We start from the raw sequence: 26,283 nt of genomic DNA, 5'->3' as shown, positions 1-26,283 counted from the left end.
GTTTCCATGTGTCAATTTTGGGTAGTAAGATCGCCAACCACATTAATTGTGTTGGTTCTTGCTTTTTGAAGCAGGTCCCCTCCTCCAAAGAAGAATCCTCCGAGAAGAACACCACCCCTCCTCCTCACCGCCCTCTCCACTCCCTTCCCAGATCAGTTTCTCCACGTAGGCAACTACTGCTCGTAGGTAATGGCATTCTGCGTTGTAAACCTTCCAAAGGAGTTCATCTCTTCATTCCGCTTCCTGAATGATATTCCTGTGTTCTTCCTAATTCTCCTTGTGGTAGCAGGGGCTGGGGACCACCATTGGGGCGAGGAAGGTTGGATTCATCCTATTCTTCATTACCCAGTCCTCCAAGAAAGGCGAGCGCAACATCTCTGATGGTCTTTTTAATTCTTCTGGCTATCCTAATTTGTTTATTTGTTGCTGTGTGTACCTTACTTAACTATATGATTTTGGTCTTGATCTTGTGATGGAGCTGATTGCTGTAACTATACCCCATGTTCCAATTTTGGCTAGTAAGATGGTTGTAATCATTTCACCTGTTTCACCCTTATTTTCATGTTAATCTATATTGGGTTCTGCACTTCTTTTCTTAGAAAGTTCACTGTATCACCCTTATTATCTGTGTTAATCTATATTTGGTTCTGCACTTCTTTTCTTAGAAAGTTCTACTGTATCACTCTTGTTTACATTGCTTTCATCATTAGCTGATGCACACTATTTCTTTCTGTCAGATGGAACCAGCCCTTGTGGATGAAAAACTTATTCCTTGGGAGTTAAACAAGTTTAAGTTGAATCCATCACGTAATGGTGATGTCATTGCTCATTATCAAATCAATAAGCCTTCAGATCTCACTGCAACTGCTCAGTTATCACCAATGGCTAGGCCTCTAGTCTGTTTGCATCTAAAAGAGTCAGAAAATTTGCCTAAGATATCTATTATGAATCTGAGGCATCGGTATATTTTACGAGTTGAAGCTGTACAAGAATTGCAACTGCCTGTCTTGAAGCAGAAAAATATTGCTGTTGTTGTGGAGCCTCATGATGGACCTCTCACTTGTTTTTTAGTCCGCTTGGTTCTGACCGAGAGGCGCAGTAATGCCGTCCCATCACAGTCTCTTAGAGATGTTATAAGGTAAATTTAATTGATTTTTTTTCAAACATGTGTGTACTTTTATTATTAGTATGTAACTTAAAAACTTAAAATACCATTGCAGACAAATTGTAGAGGCTATTGAAGAGCTCAGAATAAATGGAGTCTATCATGGCAATCTTACAATACATAATATATACCATTCAAGAGTTGGTGGTGCTATTGTAGTGAAGTTGGTTAATTTTCAAAACAGAGGTACATTTGTCAGTAATCCTTCCTTGGTTGTAAATTCTACTATTTTATCATGCATATCTGTACAGCTGGTTCTTTGCAACTGCCGCTTCATCGTATTTTTCAGCCTCTTTTACAACCAGAATACCTTTTGCCAACTTGTGCATACCGACAGGTGTGAGAACTTATCACACAATGCTATTTGTAGAATAATACGAAATATAAAAATGGAAGTCATGGAATGAGATGTTTGTGCACTAAAAGAATATTATGAATAATAATTGTCGGATAGCACTTGTGATTTTTCAATCTTCATCCTGCAGAAATACTGTTAGAGGGATTATTGGAGCAAATCAGTGAGAACTTACCCTCTGTTAGGCAATATAGTTGCAGAATCTATTAACATCACACACAAAAACGTTGCACCTATAGAGCCCCATATGGCGAGATGAGTTATATGCACCCAAACCCAACATCGAATGTCCATGGCCAGATGAATATTAACAGTATAGCCACCACAATTTGTCCATAAACTTCCCACACTCCCCATGTTGTATGTGACTAAAGATACATAGAGAAGGAGAGGACTTTGCCACAGGGCCTCTCGGATAGTAAAGAAGAGTATCTTGGCTCAAATTCTTGTCTAGAGTACCAACCGGTACTTTCGGAACTGTGTGTAGATAAGGGAATAGAAAACACTACTCCAATCTGTTAGCTCAAGAATTGCAGAATGTGCAGTGTGCAAAGATATACCTACAATAGATCATTAAAAAATTAGATCAACGTGCGTTACAAGATCCCAGAAAAAGGTCAAAAGGAGGGGCATGGTACTTCTGTATGTTATTATGTTTGAATAGTCAAACTCTAGATGACAAGTTATTACAAAAGAAAACACAGAAGCTTACAGCATAGGAGAAAGGCATACAGAACTGAATATGTATCATAAGAGCATTAGCACAAAGACAGCATTCTGATAGAAGTTGTAGAGAATCATGTATGCCATACGCTGATATTTCCAGTCTTGTGTACAAGAGAATCATGTATCACCCCTTTTATCTATCTCCCACATTTAAGAAATTTTTCATTTATTAAGCTATGTCATTAGTTGCTGTGTTTTTTTTTGCAACATCATCTATATAGTCTTTGTTCTCTATATCAATATTCATAGATTGGGATGTTGCAATTTCAGATATCGAATTGGAGGCTGCACAGTTGATGGACTGGGTTGGGCTTGGTAATATTCTTCATACTATTTCAACTGCAGCAAAGTTCAGGGATAATACTGCCTCGTGCTCCATAATTGACCATCTGGCATCAAAATTGATGGCATTAACAAGCACGTACGTCCTAAATCGCATCCTTGGGATTCTGATGTATTTTTCTTTTCACTGACCTGTTTTTCTTTTGTATAGTAACTGTCTTCCGAGTATAAAAAAGGATACCCTGGATGATATGTTTTTCTGGGACACCCGAAGGCGGACAATGTTCTATATTCATGAGATCCCTAAAGCGCTGAACGATAATGACTTTGTTACAAGGGTGAAGAACCACGCGTGGCCACTACCATGGGACAGTAAGCATTTTGGACTCGTAAAGGCCATGAACGACTACCGTGAAGAAGTTGCGGTAAGAGATAAACACAAGGGAGTTAATCCAGGTCCAGAAGTTCTAAAACAGTATCATTGCAATGGACAAGATCCAATTCACAATGTACAGTGTATGAGCGGAGCTTACACTCACCAGGACAAAATAGAGGTGAGCAATAAAACCTGAGTACATTAATTGATTGAAACAAAGTAATTAACAAGATGTTTGTTCCTGGTTCCTTCTATTCTGTCTATCTTCTATTCTGTTGTTCCTGGTTCCTTCTCCTATGTGTCGGGTGATATCTGTTGTAACCGTCGTGTTGTATCTCAATCTTATCTATAATGAAAATGGTTCAGGCTGGCGTAAGCCCGCCGTAGCACGGTCAAAAAACAAAGTGATTAACAAGATGTTTTCATCTGATTCTTCTTCTAGAAGGACATTAAAGATGATAAAGACAAGCGAATGTCGGTGGATGTGGCTGTCCAGAAGGAGCAGCCAGAGTTGTGTCTTGCCCTACGTAGGTTGCTCGCAGGTAGGGTTTGCTGTCTATGGTTGAATAAGTACTGCTTAGAAGTTCATATTGCTGATGTTGTCTGATGTGCAGGGGAAGCCTTCTAGAAGAAGGCAATGAAGAATGTTTTCGCCTTTGTGGTGTGAAAGCGAGGTCGGTTATGCTTATGCTTTTTGTTGTATGCTTCTTGTGGCAGTAATTTCAATACCTAGGAACAATTTTCTGCAAGGCTGAATATTAACACGATTTTGATATAATGTGTTGTATGCTTCTTGTGGCAGTAATCTCATTCGTGTTCTGTTTTTGACATAATGTGCTGTAGAGTACACCTGTCTCGCCTTCTAACTGCAAGGCCAGGTTGGGGATGTGGGTTTGGTGCCTTCTGTAGTATTTGATATTGCTTCTTGTGATGGCATCTCCTTTTTTATGGTTTCTTTTGCTTGTGTGGTACTGAATCTGTAGTAGTTGCTAATCTTTTTTTTTTCTTTAATGGTGGAGGGGTATGTCTATTTTATTTGATGGTTGCCTGCGTTTCTAGGTTCCAAGTGATATTTGCTTTGACATAGTACTGATCCTGGTTTCCTCTGTGTTTTTCTATAGGCGTTTTGCAAGGAGTATAGACAGGTTGCTCCTCCTGTTAGTCTAAGTCGAGGTGCCTTTTTGGATGGAGAGATGGCTGGCAAGTAGACACACAAGGAGCGCAAATGACCTTTGTAAATTTTGTTGTCGTTACTTGTATCAGTCAGAGAGAGTTTGGTTGTTGTTGCTGCTGTTTTTTTCATGGATATTGAATGTCTGATGCTATGTTCCATGAAATTGAGATCGCGTTGAAGCTATGCTGAGTTTGTTAGATCTTTATAAACATTTGGAGTAGCAATCTCACAGTAGTTGGAAGGCTGATTCCTTTTGAGACTGATGAAACCGGGTCCTTCCAAGATTATTTATTCTTCAGTACCTGGGCTAAATATCTTGACCGATCGAAGAGCAAATGGAAAACGGTTGCTCCAGGCGCAATGAGTCTGTTTGGATATTGCCCACGCCAACGTTGGCGAGCCAAAATATTGGCGCCCGCGCCCTGGCCGATCGTTGGCAAATAATTGAGCGGAAATATTTAGCATTTTTGCGGCAAAATAATATGCTTTGATCCAAAATAATATACTCAGTCAATGCCAAATGTGAAGTTGGATTTAAATCTCGAGCTCGTTGAAACGAACCCTCTCGTCTTCGATCCTGGTTGTGAGCGACCTTGATGCCCTTTAAGAGTGGATTCAATTTGATGAGGAGGCCTCGATTTTTGCTGCCATGTATGATCTCACGCGCGCACTGGAGGGTCCATCCGAGAGCCGCGCAAGGCCAGTAGAATCGCTCATCTTGTGCCCCGCCCCTCATGATGCTGCTCCAAGTAAATTGCAAATACTCACCAAATTTGGGGACCCTAAAACAGAAAACCACCACGTTTCGTTTTTTTTCTTCAAAAAAAACACCACGTTTGTGCTGACAGTTTTCAAATAATGTTGATGGAACGGTTTGACGCGTCTGAGTGGAAAATTGACCACTTTGGCCTGCTGTCAGGCGCCACGTGGACAGGGGGAGACGGCGTCCGTGACGTGCCGTTAGACGGCGTCGCACAAAACCTAACGAGCCGATCCAGCCCAACCCGTTCGTCCATTCCCCTCTCTCTTGCCTAGGTCTCTACCTCCAATGCGTGCGCCAGCGCATCCGCTGCCCATTTCTCGCCGACGGCCGCCGCAACCATGGTCTCCTGGAACGACGCCGAAACTAGCAGCGATGACTCTGTGTCCACCCTCTTCAACTCGCACGCGGACTAAACTTACGTGAGTATCATTTCTCTGTGAATTAGGGTTAGGGTTAGGTTTTTCTTCGATTTGAGCTTTGTTTTCACCGATTTGATTTGGGATTTGAGCACTGTATCTGCTATATTGAACTATTGTAGATCCCACAGACCACTGTTGACCCAGAGTGGTGCGGCATTGTTGCCGGACGACCGTTGTGCTGTCATAATGATACGTCTCCAACGTATCTATAATTTTTGATTGTTCCATGCTATTATATTATCATTCTTGGATTTTTTACAATCATTTTGTAGCAACTTCATATCATTTTTTGGGACTAACCTATTGACATAGTGCCCAGGGCCAGTTGCTGTTTTTTGCTTGTTTTTTATTTTGCAGAAAATCAATACCAAACGGAGTCCAAACGCAACAAAACTTTTTGGAGAATTTTCTGGGCCAGAAGACACAAGATGGGCCAAAGAAGTACTAGAGGGGTGCCCCGAGGGGGGCATAAGCCACCTGGGCGCGCCTGGGGGCCCAGGCGTGCCCTGGTGGGTCGTGCCCACCTTGGTGGCCTCCTGCACCGCCTCTTTCCTCTATAAATACCCCAATATTCCAAAAACCCTAGGGGAGTCGACGAAACACAATTCCAGCCGCCGCAAGTTCCAGAAACCACAGATCCAATCTAGACACCATCACGGAGGGGTTCATCATCCTCATTGGTGCCTCTCCGATGATGCGTGAGTAGTTCATTGTAGACCTACGGGTCCGTAGTTAGTAGCTAGATGGCTTCCTCTCTCTCTCTTTTGATTCTCAATACAATGGTCTCTTGGAGATTTATTTGATGTAACCCTTTTTGTGGTGTGTTTGGTGGGATCCGATGAACTTTGAGTTTATGATCAGATCTATGTTTTTATCCATGAAAATTATTTGAGTCTTTTGATCTCTTGTATGCATGATTACTTATAGCCTCATATTTGTTCTTCGAATCTTTGGTTTAGTTAGGCCGACAAGATCGATTTTTCTTGCCATGGGAAGAGGTGCTTTGTGATGGGTTTGATCTTACGGTGCTCAATTCCAGTGACAGAAGGGGAAATGACACGTATGTATCGTTGCTATTAAGGATAAAAAGATGGGGTCTATTCCTATATGAATAGATCTTGTCTACATCATACCATCGTTCTTATTGCATTACGCCGTTTCTTCATGAACTTAATACACTAGATGTATGCTGGATAGCGGTCGATGTGTGGAGTAATAGTAGTAGATGCAGGCAGGAGTCGGTCTACTAACCTTGGACGTGATGCCTATATAATGATCATTGCCTAGATATCGTCATCATTATTTGAAGTTCTATCAATTGTCCAACAGTAATTTGTTTACCCACCGTATGCTATTTTTCTCGAGAGAAACCACTAGTGAAATCTACGGCCCCGGGATCTCTTCTTTATCATATTTGCCTTCGAGATCTATTTTTATTCACTTTTATTTTCAGATCTATTAATCCAAAATCCAAAAATACCTTTCTGCGAATTATTATTATTTATTTCATCTAGCGTTCCCACGAGATCTATTTTTCCAATCTACTACAATTTTATCTATCTTTTTACCCGGGAGGGATTGACAACCCCTCTTTTACGTCGGGTTGCATGTATTTGTTCTTTGTGTGCAGATACCGTTCATGTAGTGTTGCGTGGTTCTCCTACTAGTTCGATAACCTTGGTCTCATCACTGAGGGAAATACCTACCGTAGTTGTGCTGCATCATCCCTTCCTCTTTGGGGAAATAGCGACGTAGTTCAAGCCGCATCAAAAGGAATTTCTGGCGCCATTGCCAGGGAGACATCATCAACATCTACCAGGTTCCTAATCACAAATCTCATCTCCTTGCAATTTACATTATTTGCCATTTTCCTCTCGTTTTCATCTCCCCCACTTCAAAAAAATTTGCCGTTTCATTCGCCCTCTTTTTCGTTCGCTGTTTTCTCGTCAGATCTATCTTTTTGCTTGTGATCTTGTTGCTATGGCCAACATGGCTACTCCTCCTTTGTCACCGGATTTTGAAGTTTTATACTTCAAACAGAGACAAGGAGAAATTTTGAAAGATGCTTGGTATAGGCTAATGAAATCCTATCGCATTTGCAATCTAAAAGGGGATGCAAAAATTTTGCTTCGGAATTTTTATATAGGTTTAGCCTTGCATCATAGACAACTTTTGGATTTTGCCGCTAAAGGAAATTTTATTGATCTTGATGCTAATACCGCTTATGAGATCCTAGAAGAGATTTTGGGAATTCCGCCTAAGGGGATTTCTTTTACTCCAGAAGGAGCTCAAATTTTGGATAAGTTGAGCAAATTGCATAAACATTTGGGAGTTACAAAAATACAGTGAACCTCTGAAACATATTAGTGGGAACCTCAATCGAATGAATACCTTGATTACTCTTTGCAATAAGCATTTGGATATTTTGGATCTCAAGATGGTCTCTTTTTTTTCCAGAAAATCTTGGGAAGCGTAAAGAGCCCTCCAGGGTTTGAAAAGGCCCTTACAAAAGTTGCAAAAACTAAAGATGACAATACTTAGATCTATGCATTGTGTCTAGCTAGGGGCATACAACGATAGCGCTTGTTGGGAGGCAACCCAATGAATAAAATTTATTTTTGTCTTTTTCTTTCTGTTCTTGAGTGTTTGCACGATTATGCTACTGCTATGATTGTTTTTTTATGTTTTAATTAGTGTTTGTGCCAAGGAGAAGCACCACAATCACATCAAGGAAACAAACAATTTTTTACAACAATTCACAAGAATGTGATGAGGGAGAATTACCAGAAGATTATGCAGGATGGTGATGTAGAGAATGTTGTAGTTCAAGCCCAGGAAGAGAAGGATAAGCTTGAGAAAGAGAATATGGAACTTAGGACAGCACTGCAAGTGATTAAGCAGAGCAATGATGAACTTGCTAGCAATTGAAAGAAGGCTGTAGCAGATCAAGGTGTTGAACAGATGGAACGTATGAAGCAACAGAAGGAAAAGCTAGAGTATATCATAGCAGATTTTCTTAAGGATGGGGAGGCCAACAAGATTAAGATCAGGAAAATCAAAGAAATTTGTGATGAGTAACAGTAATTTGTTGGCATAATGTATGTTGTATGGTTGGTTGTACTGTGTTGAACTAAGTATGGATGCTATGGAATTATGATGTTTATTGTAATGGAATTTATCTTAACCTTAACAATATGATGTTTAGTTGTGATGGAATATTATGTAAGTTGGGAACGCTATGATGTTTGTTGAATGTGATCATATGGAATTAACTGCTTTAGGGTTAACCCTAGCCTCTCAACAACCGTCGACGAAAGGCATCGACTGCTTTAGGGTTAACCCTACCCTCTCGACAACCGTCGATGAAAGGCATCAACTACTTTAGGGTGAACACTACCCTCTCGACAACCGTCGACGAAAGGCATCAATTATTTTAGGGTTAACCCTAGCCTCTCGACAACCGTCGATGAAAGTCATCAACTGCTTTAGGGTTAACCCTAGCCTCTTTGGTGAACATATTCAACATCACAAGAAGTTGACGAAGATATTAAACATAATTATGAACAACAACATGAACAACATTAAAAGAGCATCAACATCAATAGCAAGTTATCATAATTTGACAGAACCATAACATGGACTGCCATAACAAGTTCAACATCAACAACATAGCTAGATAACAATAGCAAGTTCACCATAGCTTGCCAACATCATAGCAAGTTATCATAGTTTGGAAACACCACAACATAGTTTTTCCCCAAAATACAAAACTGTCGGGGATATACCCCGCGGTATGACCCGGCCGGAAGTATGACCCGGCCGGACTTGGCGCTTCACCGTGACCCGCCGGAAGATTGGCGACTCACGGATGACCCCGACGGCGGGTTAGATAGAAGACTAGGCCCAAGGCCCAGAAGGCCGGCTCACGTTTACGATGGGTCGACTTAAAAGGAAAGGGATGACGAATATTTCCTTTACAAGGAAGCAAGACCCAGACTTGTAATTAACTTGTAAGAGAAGATAGACTAGTCCTAGTCCTACTAGGACTCCACATGTAACCCGCCCCTCTAACTTATATAAGGAGGGGCAGGGCACCCCAAAGAGGGACGGGCAACAAGAAACAATCTCTAGGGCTAGACACAAAGAGCCGGCTTACCGGCGACTCTCTCATAAGCATAATGAGACCTAGCCACAAACAGCATGTAGGGTTATTACCGGATGATGTTTCCCGGGGCCCGAAGCTGTCTAAACCCTTGTCTTGTGCGTTGATCCGCCTTGCGCCTCTCATCCCAATCAACCCCTCTCAAGCTACTACATAGATGCGTTGGCCTCACGACTAAGTCCTTACACCTAGGACATCTGACGTGTTAATTCCATGACAGTTGGCGCCCACCGTGGGGCGTGCGCGCACGGTAGTGTTGAGTTCTTGAAGGGATCTCTCTTTCAAGGATCGAGAAGCTCGCTACTGATCAAATGAAGAGGAATTCAAGAAAATTATTGTTACAACGTTCTGGGCAACGGCCATCGTTGTGATCTTCTCTGTTCGGGCCGAGCCGCCCATGAAACACCAGTCCGAGCCCTGAAGTTGCCAAGTCGCCGAGACAATCAAACGTTTTGCTGCCCGTGCACTATTACGTTGATTTAAATCCAGATGACATCAACTCATCCTCTGGTGATAATCCCTTCGTGTGAAAAGCTACCAACTGACTAGTACTACTGGTTCTAGATGTAATGGCAAAAGGTGATCCATCCATTGATCCATCAGCATGAGAAGATAGTACTAAAACGATGATCCATCAGCACGGAAGGAAAAGTCAAACCAACCACAACTCAGAGAAACAAACATGGGTTAGGCAGAACGGCCACGATCCGGACTCTTCGGCTACCACGAGACGCGCCATGCCTCCCATCCGAGTGGCAGTCGTGCTTGGCCTCCCGTCCAAGTCGCCGTCGCGCCTCGCCTCTCGTTCGAATCGCCGTTGCGCCTCGCCTCCTGGAGTTGTTGCCGTTGCGCATCGCGCCGTGCTTTGAGCCGCCACTTCCAGGGCTGGCTCCGCCCTCCATCTCCGCTCTCTGTCCCGGACTGCGCCGGGCCTTGCTTTCTCCGCCGGCTCGGGCGCACGGCCCGAGCCATATCACTGCTCTGCCTCTGAGCCGTTCGAGCCGCTGCGACCTCTCTGAATCTTCGCCAAGCTGCCTGCTTGAACGGCCGACGCTATATAGCCGCGCCAAGTCGCTATTTTTTGCATCACCAAGTCGTCAAAATCGCCGCCGCCGCTCCGGCCTCGGACTTTGGCTCGCCACCGGGTTGCCGCGCCGTTGAGCCACCCCGTCCGTCAACCTCCGCCGCCGCCTGCCTCGAGCCGCCGGCCCCCTCTGCCACAGAATGTCACTGTCTGCCTGCTTCCAAACCGCCGGCCGATTCTGCCGCTGAGGCCGCGGTTTCACCTTGTGCCTTGGCGGAGTCGCCAAGTATGGCCTCGAGCCATCGCTGAGGCCTCCCTTGCAGACCGCACTCTCGTTGTCACGCTAGGTCACTTCCGCAGGCCGCCTCAAGCCGCCGTCGCCTGGCGTCGAGCCGGCCCCGTTCCACCTGGTTAACTCCGACGCCGTGGCGCGCTGGCCCCGCTGTTTCAAGCCGCTTTCAACTCCCTCGCGAGCCGCCGTCATCCGTTTCTGCCACCGCTTATAGCGAGGCCGCCATGCTGCTCATTCCCTCCGGGTCGCTGGCGCAGATGCATATGGTTGGCAATGGATAGACGGACTATATGTGCCCCGGGAATAAAAGGCACTTGAAAATGTCAGCGGCGTTGTGTGTACATGCCCCAGTTCAACATAGCATAACCGATATCAAGCAATGGATGCATCGTTAGACCAAGTCAACATTTTCTACAACATGGACGACGGATTGTGTGCGTTGTTTCAGTGATTTCTTTTCAGCCAAGCAATCTGTCCAGTCCTTGAATCATCCCTTTCTTCTACTGGAGATGGAAATACTAGGAAATAGGGCAAGAAGATTTTTTCGCCAGAGTCCACTTTGTGTGGCATTTGATGGCCATCTTGACCCGCCGGTCTCCGGCACGGACGGAGCGATCTTCCTTACTGGCGGAGTTTTCTACAAAGGAAGAGTGGGTCATGGCCTGCCAAGTATTTGATCCTTTGATCACGCCGCCTCTGCCTCTGCTGCGGGCCTGCACTGCCTTGATCATGGCCAAGCCGCCGCCAAGTGACCTGCCCGCGCTTCGGAGCATTGGCGCACTCTCTATCTGGTCAAATACTATAAGGCGCCGGGTCTACATATGGAGCAATCACCTAAATAAATCAGGCGTTATCTTTTCTATATATTTTATTAGTATATATCTTTTCCTGTGAGCGCCATTACACTGCCATGTGGTGTTTTACATGCAGGTAAGTTATTCATTGCAAAAGTATTGTTACACTGTGCATATGGAGCATGCCTGCGCGTGCGCGTGCTTAGACCGGCACGGCCTTGAACCGGATCCTGCCTTACCGGGTTACCCACGCAGTGCCCTGCGCCACCGCATCGGCCGGCCTTGAGTCGTTCCTCGCCGTCCGCGCCTTTCATTGGCCATGCCTGTCTTCTACCCACTGCTGCGCCGGATTAAGCCGCCCCGGCCTCACTTTAAATCGCCGCCGGATCCCTGCTGCAGGCAATCATTACTTTGGAAAGGGGAAAAAGACAAAGGAAAAGCATGTAGATGACGTACATCTATACGGAGTATCTTGGTGTCTGACTACGCTCAGTATCATTGACCACGTCCGTCCAAAAAATACCAGGTGTTATTTTTCCTGTGTATTTTATCAGTACATATTAATTCATCCGACAACAATTACTCTGGCCTGTAATATTTTTACGCAGGGCGACTATTAAAAGAAAAAGGGATGGTGTTATACCACGGATGCACGTTCGGCTGTGTCGCGCGGCTTCACGGACAGGCGTGTCGCGGTCCGGTTTACATCAACGCGCCGGCCGACTCGCCCGTCCGCACCGCCTTACAACGCCACGGACGACTTGCCCGTCCGCCCTCGCGGCCGGTTCACGCGTCCGCGCCGGCTTACAATGCGGAGGACAGCTTGCTCGTCCGCACCTGCTCACAAACACCGTGGCCGGTTTATCTGTCTGCTCCCACGGCCGATTCACCCGTGAGGGATTCCAGTTTCACCTAGTGATCATCAATTTCATGGCGGATTATTTTCGGCCTAAACACATCAGGTGATATCCATCTAAAATATATTTTATTGGTACATATTATTTTGTCAAAAAGCAGTTTATCTTTGTCTTGGTCTGCAATATTGTTGATGCAGGACAATTGTTCACTACATCAGAACGATGTGGTTAACTCGCCCGACCGCGCCAGTTTATAACACCGCGGCCGGTTCATCTGTCTGAGCCGCTTCTGATGCTGAGGTCGTCTTTTCCGTCCGCCTCTCGCGGCCTGGTCTACATCAACACACCGAGCCGCACCTATCTGCATGAGCTGCGTATTGAGTATGAGCAGGTCACTACTTGGGAAGCCCGGTTTTCTTCCAACAAATTGGAGGCAAATTATCATATGTTATCAGCCGCCGTCTGCACCTGGACGGCTCAATGGACATGCGCACAAGTCGCCATCACTACAGTTTGGTTTCAAACAACCAGTTGGAAGGAACCATTGGCCGAGTTGCTGACACGGCTCATACGGGATCATTTGTAACCCGCCGCAGTCACCTCAACCTTCTGTGGATACACATCGTGTTATCGACACCAATGATATACAAGTTATGCCGGTTTATATCACGGTTAAATATGGAGAATCTCAAGCCAACTCCTCGAGTCATCTTGAGACTCGGGGGCTACAGTGACATGACTCGGGAACCCCGGGTCGTTGGAGGGAATGATAACCCGGTTCCGGAGGCTGCTACCATATTGATGAAACTTTAAAGGCCGTCAGAAAATTGCCGGTTCAAATAAAGATTCTGGTTTAAAATCCGGTTCAAGAGATATCTTTCTCCCGCAAAGTTTTGAAGCTCTCAAATCCGGTTCAAACGTCCGGCTCAAGGTAAATTTGTATATTATAAAGCTTTCAAGCTCTTATTATCCGGTTTACAAATTTCTGGTTCAAAAAGAGGTTATCTCTCGCAAAGTTCGAGTTCTCAGGAAAAATTAAAGGGACCAAAGAGAGTCTGTTACAAAGCACAACTCAAATATAGGTACCCTGCTTTAATGACCATTGGGAGTTGATCGTATTTCGAATTTAGCTTAACCCTTTTGGTGTGACCCTGATCGTATTCGAATCAGAGTCGTTAAATATTCTCATGATCACTAGGGGGCTTCCTGTTCAAACATAGGTCGTATTCGAACCAAAGAGAACATAGCTGTCGATACCCTTTTTGATCGGCACACTGCCGAGCTCATTGGGGAGTTTCTTGGTTATATTTGAACCATAGCTCAACCCCCTTTGGGAACCGACGTGGATCGTATTCGAATCAGCGTCGTTAAACAACTCTCAAGGTCATTTGGGGGCTTCCTGTTCAAACATAGGTCGTATTCGAACCAAAGAGAACATAGCTGTCGGTACCCTCTTGATCGGCAACGCCAAAGCCACTGGGGCTATATGATCGTATTCGAATCTTAGCTTAACCCCTTTGGGACGGTTTTCTGATCGTATTCGAATCAGAAGCCTCAAAAAATTTGAAGTCTCTTTTTGCAAACAATTTTTGGATTTCATTTGAAGCTCTTTTTCATATCTAAAGTGTATATGAGTGGTTGTTATTTAACCCGGCTTGATTTTCAATGGTAAATCGCTAGCGTATGACAATCATCATCTATGTGGAAGCATTGGCTTCTAAGGATTGGGTTATCACCCTTACTGCACAGGTCATGTAAACCGGCAGTACAAAATCAATATCACAGTGGTTATATGTGAGATATTATGACCCGCCCTGCGGTAAACCGCCAAGGGATCTTGTGATCTACTTGTGTGCAGGATAAGACTACATTTGGGTGATTACCCGCCCTGGCTTTTAACGTTAAGTCGCCAGGGCACATGTTGTTTAAACTCTGTGCAGGATTTACAGGGCTATGACTTACATAAATAATTAAGTTCAAGCCCATCATCAAAGATTGAAATTGGTGTCTCAAAAGGGTTGTCAATTCTTGGTTTTCTCAAAGGCTATAAACCGCCGGGTTATAAAATTTCCGGCTTACAATGGAGGCGTAATAAATCGCGATCGGCCAAGAGTCGCCGGGTATTTAAACTCCGGATTTACTTGTCAACAGATAAGGTATTTGAATCTTTAAATAGCCAAACTTGGCTGGATTTTCGCTATGATATTGAATGATTGAGGTTTCAAACCGGGTTATTCAAATGTTTAATAGCCAGCATGGCTGGATTTTTATTATGGTTATCAGTAACTAATATTATGATTGAGGTTTTCAAAGTCGCTTTGGCGCAATGGCTATTATTTTATCAATGGGCATGATTTATTTTACAATGGAGGAAATAGTCCCGAGTCGCTGCAGGCTTACGACCCGGCACTTGGGGGCTACATTGTTCAAATCGAGATTACATCGAATATGCAAGTCCCATGTCACTGCCAGCATGCACTATGTCACTGCCAGCATGCACCATGTCACTTGGGGGCTAATGCAAAGTCATTGAAGACCCGACTCATCACATCGTAATGAGCCGGCCCTTGGGGACTACTAATTGCTCCTGTCAAACAATTCAAGACAAGTCTAGGATGACCCGGCTACACTACTATGACTATAGCCGACTCATGGGGGCTACACAACTGGATTTTATTTAAAGCCATGGTGATAAGTCCCGGCTTATTCATGCTGATTAAACCGGCCCTTGGGGGCTACAGGTAATATGGATATAAGGAGAAATATCTTCAAATTCTCAGTTTTGAGTAAATCAGATTGACCTGGTGTCTGCAAAAATCACAAACCGGCGTCGGTGACAATTATGATTTGGCATCATCTATTTATAACCCGGCAATTTTGGTACTCATAAACCGGCAAGTTTTATATCTTTAAGCCGGCTGAATATAAGTTGAATATTTGAAGACCAATATTTTTGTCAAGTCAGAGCATTGAAAGCCGACTCAAGTGGATTGTCTCTTACAATATTTCTCAACAAAAGACCAATGTCAGCAAATTGATTCTGAAGCTGGCCTGTTGACCCGGATTTTTTCAAAGGAAGTATCTGGATTTTTTGCATTGGCAAAATTTGAACATATCTGCTAAAGAGATTTGCTATGAGATTACGGATACATATCAAGAAGGAAGATGACAAGGACTTAAAGATGATCAAGTGCCGGCTTACAAAGAGTATTTAACTCGGAACACAACCTGTCAAATTTGTTCTTGTGTTTATATTGCAGATTAGTTTAACATGGATGAATCCAAATTAAACTGGGGGCTAATGTCGGGGATATACCCCGCGGTATGACCCGGCCGGAAGTATGACCCGGCCGGACTTGGCGCTTCACCGTGACCCGCCGAAAGATTGGCGACTCACTGTCAGACGACTCACGGATGACCCCGACGACGGGTTAGATAGAAGACTAGGCCCAAGGCCCAGAAGGCCGGCTCACGTTTACGATGGGCCGGCTTAAAAGGAAAGGGATGACGAATATTTCCTTTACAAGGAAGCAAGACCCGGACTTGTAATTAACTTGTAAGAGAAGATAGACTAGTCCTAGTCCTACTAGGACTCCACATGTAACCCGCCCCTCTAACTTATATAAGGAGGGGCAGGGCACCCCAAAGAGGGACGGGCAACAAGAAACAATCTCTAGGGCTAGACACAAAGAGCCGGCTTACCGGCGACTCTCTCATAAGCATAATGAGACCTAGCCACAAACAGCATGTAGGGTTATTACCGGATGATGTTTCCCGGGGCCCGAAGCTGTCTAAACCCTTGTCTTGTGCGTTGATCCGCCCTGCGCCTCTCATCCCAATCAACCCCTCTCAAGCTACTACATAGATGCGTTGGCCTCACGACTAAGTCCTTACACCTAGGACATCTGACGTGTTAATTCCACGACAAAAACAGAGCATGATTAACTTGCTACCACAACAAGTAGAACTGCCTGACTAATTGCCACTAGCATAAAAATAGTCTTTCAACTTGTGAGATTTCTTACTCACCCTTGTAGAACCAAATGCACCAGTAGTAGCAGGCCTTGGAGGAGCAAGTGAAGACCTAGCTGTAGTTTTGGCTTTTGATGAAGATCTTGGTGCACTGGATCCTGCTCTTGAAGCAGTAGTTGATTTAGCTCTTGTAGAAGATGAGGCAGCAGCAGCTCTTGGACCAGATGAGGCAGCAATAGAAGCTCTTGGAGCAGATGTTGCAGCAGCAGCACCTCTTGCACTAGATGAGGCAACAGTACCATCTCTGGGAGCAAATGATGCAGCAGTAGCACCTCTTGTAGAACCAGATGCACCAGTACTAGCAGGCCTTGGAGGAGCAAATGAAGACCTAGCTGTAGTTTTGGCTTTTGATGAAGATCTTGGTGCAGTGGATCCTGCTCTTGATGCAGTAGTTGATTTAGCTCTTGCAGCAGATGAGGCAGCAGTAGCTCTTGGACCAGATGAGGCAGCAGTAGTAGCTCTTGGAGCAGATGTTGCAACAGCACCTCTTGCACTAGATGAGGCAGCAGTACCATCTTTGGGAGCAGATGATGCAGCAGTAGCACCTCTTGCACCAGATGAGGCAACTACAACTCTTGGACTAGAAGTTGGAGCAGCAACTCTTGCACCAGTTGATGCACCAGCTCTTGGACCAGATGTGGGTACAACCCTTGGTCGAGGGGTAGACCTTATTTCCTAAAACAAAATTAAACATGCCAGGGATGTGCATTAGTTGTTCACTGCAATATTATAGACAAAATTAAACATGGCCAGGACAACTATTAATTATTGTACCTTGTGCTTGTTCTTCCTAGCAGCAAGGGATGGCTTCAATTGATCACCACAGTTTGTGTATCTATGCCTTGCTTCCCATAGTTGCTGCAAGTGATTGTTCCAACTCCGAAAGTGTCCCTGGGTTTTGGCACTTCAAATTGACCCTCTCTTCTTTGAGTCTTCTTATGGAACACAGGGGGGGGTCTATGTCTCTAGTGTTTGTTCTTGTCCATAGGTAAGGTCCAAGAACTGGGTAGATAATTGGCTTGTAAGCTTCTAAGTACATAGGCTTCTTGAAGAACCCATGGACAAAATCTTCTGTTTTCTGTTTTGATTTATAGATGGCACATACAACATGGTTACATGGCACACCTCTCATGTCCCATTTTCTACAGCCACATGTCCAATTCTTCAAGTTCACAACATATGATTTATCACCACTATTCACTTGATATAGATCAGGCCCTGCCATCATAGCTTTGCAATTCGTAGCCCATTCGTTTGACTCCTCTAGCATCTCTATGCACTAGTAGAAAACATGGCTTTGGTCCAGGCCACGTAATTGCATTAGTCCCGGTCGTGTTACGAACCAGGACTAATGGGTGCATCAGTCCCCGTTCATGAGGCCAGTGTTGGGGAACGTAGTAATTTCAAAAAATTTCCTACGCACACACAAGATCATGGTGATGCATAGCAACGAGAGGGGAGAGTGTTGTCCACGTACCCTCGTAGACCGAAAGCGGAAGCATTAGCACAACGCGGTTGATGTAGTCGTACGTCTTCACGATCCGACCGATCAAGTACCGAACGCACGGCACCTCCGAGTTCAGCACACGTTCAGCCCGATGACGTCCCTCGAACTCCGATCCAGCCGAGTACTGAGGGAGACTTTCGTCAGCACGACGGCGTGGTGACGATGATGATGTTCTACCGATGCAGGGCTTCGCCTAAGCACCGCTACAGTATTATCGAGGTGGACTATGGTGGAGGGGGGCACCGCACACGGCTAAAAGATCAAACGATCAATTGTTGTGTCTCTAGGGTGCCCCCTGCCCCCGTATATAAAGGAGTAAGGGGGAAGGTGCGGCCGGCCAGGAGGGGGCGCGCCAGGAGGAGTCCTACTCCCACCGGGAGTAGGACTTCCTCCCTTTTCCTTGTTGGATTAGGAGTGGAGGGGGAAAGAGGAGGGAGAGAGGAAGGAAAGGGGGCGCGCCGCCCCCTCTCCTTGTCCTATTCAGACTAGGGGGGGAGGGGCGCGCGGCCCTGCCCTGGCTGCCTCTCCTCTTCTCCACAAAGGCCCACTATGGCCCATTAAGCCCCTGGGGGGTTTCGGTAACCCCTCGGGTACTCCGGTAAAATCCCGATTTCACCCGGAACACTTCCGATATCCAAATATAGGCTTCCAATATATCAATCTTCATGTCTCGACCATCTCGAGACTCATCGTCATGTCCGTGATCACATCCGGGACTCCGAACAACCTTCGGTACATCAAAACATATAAACTCATAATATAACCGTCATCGAAACTATAAGCGTGCGGACCCTACGGGTTCGAGAACTATGTAGACATGACCGAGACACGTCTCCGGTCAATAACCAATAGCGGAACCTGGATGCTCATATTGGCTCCCACATATTCTACGAAGATCTTTATCGGTCAGACCGCATAACAACATACGTTGTTCCCTTTGTCATCGGTATGTTACTTGCCCGAGATTCGATCATCGTATCTCAATACCTAGTTCAATCTCGTTACCGGCAAGTCTCTTTACTCGTTCTGTAATACATCATCCCGCAACTAACTCATTAGTTGCAATGCTTGCAAGGCTTAAGTGATGTGCATTACCGAGAGGGCCCAGAGATACCTCTCCGACAATTGGAGTGACAAATCCTAATCTCGAAATACGCCAACCCAACAAGTACCTTCGGAGACACCTGTAGAGCACCTTTATAATCACCCAGTTACGTTGTGATGTTTGGTCGCACACAAAGCGTTCCTCCGGTAAACGGGAGTTGCATAATGTCATAGTCATAGGAACATGTATAAGTCATGAAGAAAGCAATAGCAACATACTAAACGATCGAGTGCTAAGCTAACGGAATGGGTCAAGTCAATCACATCATTCTCCTAATGATGTGATCCCGTTAATCGAATGACAACTCATGTCAATGGCTAGGAAACATAACCATCTTTGATCAACGAGCTAGTCAAGTAGAGGCATACTAGTGACACTCTGTTTGTCTATGTATTCACACAAGTATTATGTTTCCGGTTAATACAATTCTAGCATGAATAATAAACATTTATCATGATATAAGGAAATAAATAATAACTTTATTATTGCCTCTAGGGCATATTTCCTTCAGTCTCCCACTTGCACTAGAGTCAATAATCTAGATTACATAGTAATGAATCTAACACCCATGGAGCCTTGGTGCTGATCATGTTTTGCTCGTGGAAGAGGCTTAGTCAACGGGTCTGCAACATTCAGATCCGTATGTATCTTGCAAATTTCTATGTCTCCCACCTGGACTAGATCCCGGATGGAATTGAAGCGTCTCTTGATGTGCTTGGTTCTCTTGTGAAATCTGGATTCCTTCGCCAAGGCAATTGCACCAGTATTGTCAAAAAGATTTTCATTGGACCCGATGCACTAGGTATGACACCTAGATCGGATATGAACTCCTTCATCCAGACTCCTTCATTTGCTGCTTCCGAAGCAGCTATGTACTCCGCTTCACACGTAGATCCCGCCACAACGCTTTGTTTAGAACTGCACCAACTGACAGCTCCACCGTTCAATGTAAACACGTATCCGGTTTGCGATTTAGAATCGTCCAGATCAGTGTCAAAGCTTGCATCGACGTAACCATTTACGACTAGTTCTTTGTCACCTCCATAAACGAGAAACATATCCTTAGTCCTTTTCAGGTATTTCAGGATGTTCTTGACCGCTGTCCAGTGATCCACTCCTGGATTACTTTGGTACCTCCCTGCTAAACTTATAGCAAGGCACACATCAGGTTTGGTACACAACATTGCATACATGATAGAGCCTATGGCTGAAGCATAGGGCACATCTTTCATCTTCTCTCTATCTTCTGCAGTGGTCGGGCATTGAGTCTTACTCAACTTCACACCTTGTAACACAGGCAAGAACCCTTTCTTTGCTTGATCCATTTTGAACTTCTTCAAAACTTTGTCAAGGTATGTGCTTTGCGAAAGTCCAATTAAGCGTCTTGATCTATCTCTATAGATTTTGATGCCCAATATATAAGCAGCTTCACCGAGGTCTTTCATTGAAAAACTCTTATTCAAGTATCCCTTTATGCTATCCAGAAATTCTATATCATTTCCAATCAACAATATGTCATCCACATATAATACCAGAAATGCTACAGAGCTCCCACTCACTTTTTTGTAAATACAGGCTTCTCCAAAAGTCTGTATAAAACCAAATGCTTTGATCACACTATCAAAACGTTTATTCCAACTCCGAGAGGCTTGCACCAGTCCATAAATGGATCGCTGGAGCTTGCACACTTTGTTAGCTCCCTTTGGATCGACAAAACCTTCCGGTTGCATCATATACAACTCTTCTTCCAGAAATCCATTCAGGAATGCAGTTTTGACATCCATTTGCCAAATTTCATAATCATAAAATGCGGCAATTGCTAACATGATTCGGACAGACTTAAGCATCGCTACGGGTGAGAAGGTCTCATCGTAGTCAATCCCTTGAACTTGTCGAAAACCTTTCGCAACAAGTCGAGCTTTATAGATAGTAACATTACCGTCAGCGTCAGTCTTCTTCTTGAAGATCCATTTATTTTCAATGGCTTGCCGATCATCGGGCAAGTCAACCAAAGTCCACACTTTGTTCTCATACATGGATCCCATCTCAGATTTCATGGCCTCAAACCATTTTGCGGAATCTGGGCTCACCATCGCTTCTTCATAGTTCATAGGTTCGTCATGGTCTAGTAACATAACCTCCAGAACAGGATTACAGTACCACTCTGGTGCGGATCTTACTCTAGTTGACCTACGAGGTTCAGTAACAACTTGATCTGAAGTTCCATGATCATCATCATTAACTTCCTCACTAATTGGTGTAGGCGTCACAGGAACCGGTTTCTGTGATGAACTATTTTCCAATAAGGGAGCAGATACAGTTACCTCATCAAGTTCTACTTTCCTCCCACTCACTTCTTTCGAGAGAAACTCCTTCTCTAGAAAGGATCCATTCTTAGCAACGAATGTCTTGCCTTCAGATCTGTGGTAGAAGGTGTACCCAACAGTCTCCTTTGGGTATCCTATGAAGACACATTTCTCCGATTTGGGTTCGAGCTTACCAGTTTGAAGCTTTTTCACATAAGCATCGCAGCCCCAAACTTTAAGAAATGACAACTTTGGTTTCTTGCCAAACCACAGTTCATAAGGCGTCGTCTCAACGGATTTCGATGGTGCCCTATTTAACGTGAATGCAGCCGTCTCTAAAGCATAACCCCAAAACGATAGCGGTAAATCAGTAAGAGACATCATAGATCGCACCATATCTAGTAAAGTACGATTACGACATTCGGACACACCATTACGCTGTGGTGTTCCGGGTGGCGTGAGTTGCGAAACTATTCCGCATTGTTTCAAATGTAGACCAAACTCATAACTCAAATATTCTCCTCCACGATCTGATCGTAGAAACTTTATTTTCTTGTTACGATGATTTTCAACTTCACTCTGAAATTCTTTGAACTTTTCAAATGTTTCAGACTTATGTTTCATTAAGTAGATATACCCATATCTGCTCAAATCATCTGTGAAGGTGAGAAAATAATGATATCCGCCACGAGCCTCAATATTCATCGGACCACATACATCTGTATGTATGATTTCCAACAAATCTGTTGCTCTCTCCATAGTTCTGGAGAACGGCGTTTTAGTCATCTTGCCCATGAGGCACGGTTCGCAAGTACCAAGTGATTCATAATCAAGTGGTTCCAAAAGTCCATCAGTATGGAGTTTCTTCATGCGCTTTACACCGATATGACCTAAACGGCAGTGCCACAAATAAGTTGCACTATCATTATCAACTCTGCATCTTTTGGCTTCAACATTATGAATATGTGTATCACTACTATCGAGATTCATCAAAAATAGACCACTCTTCAAGGGTGCATGACCATAAAAGATATTACTCATATAAATAGAACAACCATTATTCTCTGATTTAAATGAATAACCGTCTCGCATCAAACAAGATCCAGATATAATGTTCTTGCTCAACGCTGGCACCAAATAACAATTATTTAGGTCTAATACTAACCCCGAAGGTAAATGTAGAGGTAGCGTGCCGACGGCGATCACATCGACTTTGGAACTGTTTCCCACGCGCATCGTCACCTCGTCCTTGGCCAGTGTTCGCTTAATCCGTAGTCCCTGTTTCGAGTTGCAAATATTAGCAACAGAACCAGTATCAAATACCCAGGTGCTACTGCGAGTTCTAGTAAGGTACACATCAATAACATGTATATCACATATACCTTTGTTCACCTTGCCATCCTTCTTATCCGCCAAATACTTGGGGCAGTTCCGCTTCCAGTGACCAGTCTGCTTGCAGTAGAAGCACTCAGTCTGAGGCTTAGGTCCAGACTTGGGTTTCTTCTCTTGAGCAGCAACTTGTTTGCTGTTCTTTTTGAAGTTCCCCTTCTTCTTCCCTTTGCCCTTTTTCTTGAAACTGGTAGTCTTATTGACCATCAACACTTGATGCTCCTTCTTGATTTCTACCTCCGCAGCCTTTAGCATTGCGAAGAGCTCGGGAATCGTCTTATCCATCCCTTGCATGTTATAGTTCATCACGAAGCTCTTGTAGCTTGGTGGCAGTGATTGAAGAATTCTGTCAATGACGCTATCATCCGGAAGATTAGCTCCCAGTTGAATCAAGTGATTGTTATACCCAGACATTTTGAGTATATGCTCACTGACAGAACTATTCTCCTCCATCTTGCAGCTGTAGAACTTATTGGAGACTTCATATCTCTCAATCCGGGCATTTGCTTGAAATATTAACTTCAACTCCTGGAACATCTCATATGCTCCATGACGTTCAAAACGTCGTTGAAGTCCCTGTTCTAAGCCGTAAAGCATGGCACACTGAACTATCGAGTAGTCATCAGCTTTGCTTTGCCAGACGTTCTTAACGTCGTCAGTTGCATCTGCAGCAGGCCTGGCACCCAGCAGTGCTTCCAGGACGTAATTCTTCTGTGCAGCAATGAGGATAATCCTCAAGTTACGGACCCAGTCCGTGTAATTGCTACCATCATCTTTCAACTTTGCTTTCTCAAGGAACGCATTAAAATTCAACAGAACAACAGCACGGGCCATCTATCTACAATCAACATAGACAAGCAAGATACTATCAGGTACTAAGTTCATGATAAATTTAAGTTCAATTAATCATATTACTTAAGAACTCCCACTTAGATAGACATCCCTCTAATCATCTAAGTGATCACGTGATCCAAATCAACTAAACCATAACCGATCATCACGTGAACTGGAGTAGTTTTCAATGGTGAACATCACTATGTTGATCATATCTACTATATGATTCACGCTCGACCTTTCGGTCTCAGTGTTCCGAGGCCATATCTGCATATGCTAGGCTCGTCAAGTTTAACCTGAGTATTCTGCGTGTGCAAAACTGGCTTGCACCCGTTGTAGATGGACGTAGAGCTTATCACACCCGATCATCACGTGGTGTCTGGGCACGACGAACTTTGGCAACGGTGCATACTCAGGGAGAACACTTTTATCTTGAAATTTAGTGAGAGATCATCTTATAATGCTACCATCAATCAAAGCAAGATAAGATGCATAAAAGATAAACATCACATGCAATCAATATAAGTGATATGATATGGCCATCATCATCTTGTGCTTGTGATCTCCATCTCCGAAGCACCGTCATGATCACCATCATCACCGGCGCGACACCTTGATCTCCATCGTAGCATCGTTGTCGTCTCGCCAATCTTATGCTTCTTCGACTATCGCTACCGCTTAGTGATAAAGTAAAGCATTACAGGGCGATTGCATTGCATACAATAAAGCAACAACCATATGGCTCCTGCCAGTTGCCGATAACTCGGTTACAAAACATGATCATCTCATACAATAAAATTTAGCATCATGTCTTGACCATATCACATCACAACATGCCCTGCAAAAACAAGTTAGACGTCCTCTACTTTGTTGTTGCAAGTTTTACGTGGCTGCTACTGGGCTTAGCAGGAACCGTTCTTACCTACGCATCAAAACCACAACGATAGTTTGTCAAGTTGGTGCTGTTTTAACCTTCGCAAGGACTGGGCGTAGCCACACTCGGTTCAACTAAAGTTGGAGAAACTGACACCCGCCAGCCACCTGTGTGCAAAGCACGTCGGTAGAACCAGTCTCGCGTAAGCGTACGCGTAATGTCGGTCCGGGCCGCTTCATCCAACAATACCGCCGAACCAAAGTATGACATGCTGGTAAGCAGTATGACTTATATCGCCCACAACTCACTTGTGTTCTACTCGTGCATATGACATCTACGCATAAAATCAGGCTCGGATGCCACTGTTGGGGAACGTAGTAATTTCAAAAAATCCTACGCACACGCAAGATCATGGTGATGCATAGCAACGAGAGGGGAGAGTGTTGTCCACGTACCCTCGTAGACCGAAAGCGGAAGTGTTAGCACAACGCGGTTGATGTAGTCGTACGTCTTCACGATCCGACCGATCAACTACCGAACGCACGGCACCTCCGAGTTCAGCACACGTTCAGCCCGATGACGTCCCTCGAACTCCGATCCAGCCGAGTGTTGAGGGAGAGTTTCGTCAGCACGACGGCATGGTGACGATGATGTTGTTCTATCGATGCAGGGCTTCGCCTAAGCACCGCTACAGTATTATCAAGGTGGACTATGTTGGAGGGGGGCACCGCACACGGCTAAAAGATCAGACGATCAATTGTTGTGTCTCTAGGTGCCCCCTGCCCTCGTATATAAAGAAGCAAGGGGGGAGGTGCGGCCGGCCAGGAGGGGGCGCGCCAGGAGGAGTCCTACTCCCACCGGGAGTAGGACTCCCTCCCTTTTCCTTGTTAGATTAGGAGTGGAGGGGGAAAGAGGAGGGAGAGAGGAAGGAAAGGGGGGGGGGCGCCGCCCCCTCTCCTTGTCCTATTCGGACTAAGGGGGGAGGGGTGCGCGACCCTGCCCTGGCCGCCTCTCCTCTTCTCCATAAAGGCCCACTATGGCCCATTAAGCCCCCGGGGGGTTCCGGTAACCCCTCCGGTACTCCGGTAAAATCCTGATTTCACCCGGAACACTTCCGATATCCAAATATAGGCTTCCAATATATCAATCTTCATGTCTCGACCATCTCGAGACTCCTCGTCATGTCCGTGATCACATCCGGGACTCCGAACAACCTTCGGTACATCAAAACATATAAACTCATAATATAACCGTCATCGAAACTTTAAGCGTGCGGACCCTACGGGTTCGAGAACTATGTAGACATGACCGAGACACGTCTCCGGTCAATAACTAATAGCGGAACCTGGATGCTCATATTGGCTCCCACATATTCTGCGAAGATCTTTATCGGCCAGACCGCATAACAACATACGTTGTTCCCTTTGTCATCGGTATGTTACTTGCCCGAGATTCGATCGTCGGTATCTCAATACCTAGTTCAATCTCGTTACCGGCAAGTCTCTTTACTCGTTCTGTAATACATCATCCCGCAACTAACTCATTAGTTGCAATGCTTGCAAGGCTTAAGTGATGTGCATTACCGAGAGGGCCCAGAGATACGTCTCCGACAATCGGAGTGACAAATCCTAATCTCGAAATACGCCAACCCAATAAGTACCTTCGGAGACACCTGTAGAGCACCTTTATAATCACCCAGTTATGTTGTGACGTTTGGTAGCACACAAAGCGTTTCTCCGGTAAACGGTAGTTGCATAATCTCATAGTCATAGGAACATGTATAAGTCATGAAGAAAGCAATAGCAACATACTAAACGATCGAGTGCTAAGCTAACAGAATGGGTCAA

At 44.8% G+C, this 26,283-nt stretch overlaps 1 protein-coding gene across 22 annotated transcripts in view; it reads left to right on the top strand.

Moving 5' to 3' along the window:
• Positions 1–26,283, top strand: part of LOC109768580 (uncharacterized) — a 73,604-nt gene that overhangs the window by 7,641 nt on the left and 39,680 nt on the right. For 17 of the 22 annotated variants that reach the window (XM_073511298.1, XM_045233926.2, XM_045233936.2 and 14 more), the window contains 9 exons: positions 75–186; positions 290–362; positions 738–1,138; positions 1,221–1,351; positions 2,517–2,667; positions 2,740–3,082; positions 3,347–3,446; positions 3,519–3,578; positions 4,026–4,346. The exons of 2 other annotated variants lie outside the window; for them this stretch is intronic. In XM_073511298.1, coding sequence (XP_073367399.1) covers positions 738–1,138; positions 1,221–1,351; positions 2,517–2,667; positions 2,740–3,082; positions 3,347–3,446; positions 3,519–3,532 — 1,140 coding nt within the window. In that variant the 5' untranslated portion in view covers positions 75–186; positions 290–362 and the 3' untranslated portion in view covers positions 3,533–3,578; positions 4,026–4,346. Of the gene's footprint in view, positions 1–71; positions 187–289; positions 363–737; positions 1,139–1,220; positions 1,352–2,516; positions 2,668–2,739; positions 3,083–3,346; positions 3,447–3,518; positions 3,579–4,025; positions 4,347–26,283 lie in introns of those variants that run through there. 3 more of the 22 variants (XM_045233937.2, XM_020327329.4, XM_040385961.3) reach the window with 2 other exon arrangements.

The sequence above is a fragment of the Aegilops tauschii genome, chromosome 3 (assembly GCF_002575655.3).
Source record: "Aegilops tauschii subsp. strangulata cultivar AL8/78 chromosome 3, Aet v6.0, whole genome shotgun sequence".
In the NCBI taxonomy this organism is placed as follows: Eukaryota; Viridiplantae; Streptophyta; class Magnoliopsida; order Poales; family Poaceae; genus Aegilops; species Aegilops tauschii.
Note: the sequence above shows the minus strand (reverse complement) of the source record. Positions and strands in the feature narration are given on the sequence as shown.